Here is a 6,387-nt window from a genome sequence, read left to right as displayed (position 1 = left end):
TCTACACAATGGATATCTGATGCAGCAAATAGAAGGTCGCTGGGGTCAAAGTACAAATTATGTCAATGTTTTCAGTGCCCAGACAATTTTTAACCAATCATTCACAAACCTTCTGTGTAATATACTCCCATGTCACATTAACAGACAAACTGATGCATTTTAAAAGATAACTGGGCCAAGGTAACCGAGTTCAAAGTTTCAACCGGTATGTGTACCGGAATTTATTTCTTTTTCCAAAGCAAGATCTCTCTCTCTCTCTCATAACCAACGAGGTTGGGTTCAGAGGTTATTCTGGTGCATTTTCTAGAAAAGTTAGGGAAATAAACATTTATTTACTAACTACTATTATGAATGTACTAAGTTTACTTCAGAAAAGCTGTACATTTAAGGTATGCAATTTCTTCATAACTTTGTAAATATTGTATATCATTGATTCATATTTTGAAGTCATTTCTGGGTTTACTCTTCAAGCATGTGTGTTTCAAACTGCTGCTTTACCGGTGAGGTGATCTGTTGTGTAATCTTTTTCAAGACATCATCAGATCAAAAACTGAATCCAGCAAATTAAATGGAATGGTGTCGTGTGATGCTGGTGACCCAACTTTGAAGTCAGTAAGCCAATTTTGAACAGTTCTTCCAAAAAGAAGCTTCAAGCTGTTCACTGCCACGCCCAGTTGAACTTTAACGTCAAACTAAGCATCAAGAAGAGATTTGGACATTTAAAAGAACCACATAACTTTGCCAAAGAAAAGTCATCATAGCTCGAGGCCAACAAACATTGCAAAGCGCCGTAGACTGGCTACCAAATACACAAACGGTGTAGCAACACATGTAGACATGTGTCTACACAAAGGCAGATTTTCTTTATCCTCTGCAGAAAAAAAACAACCCTTACTGCAGCCTACAGAAGACTGAATCACAGTATGTCTGTATTATGTTGCCCCCCCATGTGGCCAAGGCAGAGCTAAATAATTAATAATCATGCATAAACTGTCTAAAACATTACATTCTATGTAATTACACAGAATGAATTAAACTTGCATCTCAATGCTGCAAGAACGAACCGACAGCAAAACAAATGAACTCCGCAGCGAAGATTTCATGGGCAGTGGGGATGAGGTCGCGGGGACGGATTGTGGGATTTATTGTCGGGATAGGTTATTACGCGGTGATGCTGCTGGATCGACAGCTGGTACGGTGTCAGCTAGGAAAGAAGCATACAGACTCTATGAGAGGCATTATGAGATGGAGGTCACCGCCCATAGACCCCACCCTCTGGTTCGCAATAATACTGGCATACCCACTCTTGATGAGGAACTGACTGGCCTAGTTTGATCAGGAGCAACTATGATAATCTTTTGTTTTTGTGCGCTTTTATTCCCAAGGAAGCCTTACATTGTATAGTAGTGGGATATCCTACTTTGTTTTGCTTTATCTTCACTTTTGCACAAACCTGTCATGTTGGCTCAGCCAATCAAGATGCTTTGACAGGAGCTGTTGGAAGCTGAAGCTGAGGACGTTTCCGTGCCTTGCCAAAACGCATTTGCGTCGGTAACTGCGGTTGGCTAGCAAGTTTGACGGTGGGCGTCATGCCTTATCACGACGAGGAGTATCCGGGCCAGCCTCTGTGGCAGTCTGTGGTGCTGTTTTGTTGTAAGGGTATGATCGAGGTCATCATGGTCATCCTCTTCTTCTGGCTTCTTCTACAGGTGCTCTTCACGAAACAACTTGAAGGTAAAGCCAAGAAGTTTCCAAACACATTCGGCCGTCTTTTGTCCCAAAACATTTGTGCTTTGTCTGTCTACAGTTCACCTTCAAGTTCTCCTTCTGGTTGGACTGATCACTTTCTGTCTAAGCTTGCTCCTGGGATGTGTTCTATGCTGGTGGCAGAGTCACATTTGTTGTGATGAAGACAATCAGAGTGTGACATCAATTGAACCTGTGACCATAGAGCGCTGCGTGCCCTCGTCGGCGGCGCCCTCGTCATCATCCAGGCTTCACTATGAAGAGTTGGACGGAGATACGCTGGACTACCCGTCCACGTTCACCAGCCCGAGCCCTTTTGAGGGGGAATTTACCTCCTGGTCTTTCTCCAATAAAGCCCAGAAAGAGCAACCCAAAACGTTTTTCTCATTGCGCCGCCTCAGCAATCCACCTCTTTATAAACACATAGACAATAGCAATACAACGCTGCATTCTTTCCCCAAACTTCTATCCAAGGCTCTGCAGAGACGCTGCACTGTGGCTGGCGACAGGATATACCAGGAGGGCGGTAGGCTCAGCAGAAACTCAGACAGCACACCTGAGGAACCAATCCCATTGGTGTCATTGGATTACGGCTCTTCTACCAACTGTAAACTGTCAACACCAACGAGGCCCCATCTCAATTTTACAATGCTCTTTTCACCAGATAGACGGACCCTGACAATCACGATCCTCAGCCTCACAGGGTCATCTCACAAGTTGGATGATGTGTCGGTGCAGGCCTGCCTTCCACCCCTCCATCCCGATTTCGTGCAAGCGCCGATCCGGAGCGGCCCTAGCCGAGTCCTGGTTTTAAACGTGAACTCTGCAGAGGAGCTCCAAAGGTGCACCCTAAGAATAGCTTTGTACACTCAGGATGCACAAGAACTGACAGGCACCGCATTGGGGGTGCTCCAGGCTGAATGTGGAGGAAGAAACTGGAATGCAAGCCAAGAGATTCACGTTACCAAAGAGCTCCTTTCAAACAAATGGACGGGCAAAAAGGTTGTAGGCTCCATAGAAGAATTATGTTGGTTCTCACTGGACAAAAACCTTTTGCCTACAAAAGTCTTTTATTCACGATATTTTGTGTTGTTTTGGCATTTGTCAAATCGGCTCTCATTAGCAGACTACTCATGTAATATAACATTTCGCCTTTAGGGAGCGCTAGACCTTAGTACAGCCTCTGGAGCGCAGAAGACAAAATAAGATACTTAGATTTCTGGGAAAATACGGGCACCACGATATTGTCAGTGAATGCCCTCATTACAAGGTCGCTCCACCCAGAGTGTGTACATTTCATGAAGGTGTAAGTTGATAAGAGAATCTGCGCAACCAAAAAAAGTGTGCCAACAGTGTACATTGGAGAGAAAATGCCCTAAATAGAACACCTGTCTTCTTTTTCACTACTGTATGACGTTTGTATGCGCTTTACCTTTGAGATTCCAGCCTCCTGACTTCTATTTATTTTTTTAGATATGACTCAGGACCCATTGCTCAGTGTTTTTTATTTTTTCATCCTAAGATCGGAGGAAATTTTGGATAAAAATGTGGTTCATACCCCCATCACTCGTAAGCGCCGGGCAAACTTCATAACATTCCTCTACCATCAATTGACAATGGCTTCTTTACAGTGAAAGAACAATATCAGTTGGTGGTGCTAATTAAGATATCCTTTATTTGTCCCACACTGGGGAAATTTACAGTCTACAGCAGCAAGATTGTGTGTAGAAAGAAGAAAAAAAACCAAACACCGTTCGCAGTGCTATTTACAATTATTTAATTTAATTATTTAATTTAATAAGATAAGATAAAATAAGTATCTTATTGCTGGCTTGCCAAAAGCCAAGAGACGCCGCAGAAAAGGAACAAAGAAAAGACAAAATATTAGATTGTGCTCACAATAAATTTTTCTTAGGAGAAAAAAAAATCAAGTTACAAAAATAAATGTTGGTGTTTTTTGTGTTGTTTTGTTTTGTTTTTAACTCATGGTACATTTCCTTCTCTGCAGAATGCGATCTACCAGAATGTACAGATGTGTAAGGGGCTTAGCGGTCCTCCACAGATCTTCATTCTGCTGCATTATAACCCTCACACACATCGCATCAAGGTGGCCGTCCTGAGGGCCGACAACCTGGAGAACCTCGTTCACACATCAACCGCACCAGGTAGAACCGGTCTGGCCGTCTGAACTTGACACCCCCGTGTCCCCCTGACACCGTGCATTGGAGACGTTATGTAAACTGCAGCGGTCGGGATAACCTTGCATCGGGGAGAGGGAAAATATTTCCCCTTTGCTTTTAATGTTCAGGGGATTATGAGATGTTTTACAGGACCTGAATGAAGTGGGAGCTCATCTCTTTTTAAATGACATTGTGGTTTAATCCTTTACTAGTCACAATCCTCATGGTAAAGTGTTTCAATCTCTAGTGTACCTCTAATCTTTATTTGCATTAGCTTGTCTAGGCATTATGTTCAGGGCAGTGAGCAGCCATTATCATCTCAATTTCACATGCAGGATGTCACGTAGTTCCGATTAGAAGATGCTCAGCTTGTAGATCTACATGTAGGTCTAATGGATATTTACACAGTGGTTAGCGCGTCAACCTCCGGGTTCAATTCCAGCTCCGGCCTCCCTGTGTGAAGTTTACATGTTCTCTCTGGGCATGCGTGGGTTTTCTCCGGGTAGTCCGGTTTCCTCCCACATTCCAAAAACATGCATGGCAGGCTGATTGAACACTCTAAATTGTTCCTCGGTGTGAGTGTGAGCGCGGGTGGTTGTTCGTCTCTGTGTGCCCTGCGATTGGCTGGCAACCGGTTCAAAGTGTCCCCCGCCGACTGCCCGAAAACAGCTGGGATCGGCTCCAGCACCCCCCTCGACCCTTGTGAGGATAAGCGGATCGGAAAATGGATGGATGGATGGATGGATGGATGGATGGAGATTTCCACAACAAAACAGAATTGTGTGCATAATAACTGTAGTATGTATAAAACATAGGTAATATTTTTATTGGATCAACTTAAATAATTTTGTGTTGAAATCACAAAACAGCAATGTGTGGAACAAATTAACATCACACTGTGAAGTCTTTATTTATTTATTTATTTTAAAGCTTCCAAGGATTGTTCAAATTATTAAAACTGTAATGCCTAAAAATTTGATGACATAAAAAAAAGTCAAGCTTTTATTTTGGGGAGATTTTAAAAACAAATGCAGGTCGATGAATGCATAAGCACTAAACGTGAGGGAGTAAGTTATTGTGTCATTATCCCCCTCATCGTTGACAATCGGTGTTTGTGCACAGACTACCAGGTGGTGATCAAGCTGCATCACGAGGAACTCACAATCAGCAGCAGAGAAACAAAAGGAGCCTCATTTGCTGTGTGGAACTCCTACTTCCTCTTTGACCTCCCACCAGGAGACATTAGTCAATTACCACTCATGTTGGAGTTTAAGATCATGCAAGTACGATTCTTTTTTGACACTCTTACTGGCCTACAATGAACATGAATCTTTTACGATCGGTCCTTTATATTTGAAATGGCCGCTGAAGGGATTCAATATCCTCCTTTCCCTCGTAACAGAGTCATGCGCGGTCGCAAAGCCAAGTCCTCGGTCGAGTCCTCATCGGCGCTGAAGCTGCTGATGCTGGGCGTGCTCACTGGAGGGACACGTGCAGTCTGCAAGGGGAGCAGTCACGCTGGCACATGGTTCAACCAGAACCTTCATAGAAACATATCAAACCAGGCAAGATGTATTGTATATGATGTCCATCCAATGTACTAAATGCCAATCGGTCACTTTTGCCATGAAGTGCCCGCGCCTTCAGAACAACTCGCCTTATTTTGATATCTCAGCATGTGTGTAGTGCGTGTGAAAATACAACAAATGCATTCACAAACACGTCTTTGCTAATGTGCATGCAGCCACGGAAAAGGAATTAAATACAACAATAACGTCAAACAGAAAAGAGAAATCAATTTTTTGGGTGTCTTTTAATTCATCTCATGTAATAAAACATGCTACCTTCAACAGTTATGAACCTGAATTATATTTGAATATTCATTACACGTTTCTTTAGCTGTGGGTTGGTGTACAAGAGATTAAATTGTAATTTATGGTAAAAAAAAAATCTCTCTCAAAGATAATATGGTTTCACAAGTGTGAACGGCATTTTAAAACTGGCTTTGTCTAGAATGAACCAATCGCATTCAAATTCGTGTTAAATGGAAACCAGTACATGACTTGCACCGTTTAAAATGCCTCTTATCTGAGTGACCCCAAATAAATTTCTAAATGATCATAAAAGCCTACTAGAACATATGAACTTTAATCGAGGTTAATCAGAAACACTTAATACGGTGGCACGTGTATGCTGACTCCCAGTTAGCAAGAATTTGCATGTGATTGGTTAATTCTCAACACAACCACATTGCAGTTATGAGGGTGTGCACACTTGTGCAACCACATTATTTCAGTTGTTTGTTTGTATTTACTCGTGAAAAGGAAAAAATATATATCTTGAGTTGAACAGCTTGTATATGTCACTTTTGAAATTATTTATCTTGGTCTAATTTTTTTTGTATCACATAAACCTGGCATTTAAACGGGGATGTATGGAAGTTTTACATGCAGCGTATACT

The 6,387-nt window shown here is 42.3% G+C and overlaps 1 protein-coding gene across 1 annotated transcript; it reads left to right on the top strand.

The window, feature by feature from the left end:
- Window positions 1–1,118: 1,118 nt before the first annotated feature.
- Window positions 1,119–6,018, top strand: LOC147206255 (uncharacterized). Its single transcript, XM_086109343.1, has 5 exons — window positions 1,119–1,734; window positions 1,808–2,748; window positions 3,755–3,911; window positions 5,049–5,209; window positions 5,329–6,018. Exons 1-5 carry the CDS (start codon window positions 1,590–1,592, stop codon window positions 5,473–5,475), a joined length of 1,551 nt encoding a protein of 516 aa, XP_085965469.1. The 5' UTR covers window positions 1,119–1,589; the 3' UTR covers window positions 5,476–6,018.
- The last annotated feature ends 369 nt before the right edge of the window (window positions 6,019–6,387 follow it).

The sequence above is a fragment of the Hippocampus guttulatus genome, chromosome 4 (assembly GCF_054856545.1).
Source record: "Hippocampus guttulatus isolate MCC_2025c chromosome 4, RoL_Hgut_1.0, whole genome shotgun sequence".
In the NCBI taxonomy this organism is placed as follows: Eukaryota; Metazoa; Chordata; class Actinopteri; order Syngnathiformes; family Syngnathidae; genus Hippocampus; species Hippocampus guttulatus.
This window is presented reverse-complemented; position numbering and strand designations above follow the sequence as displayed.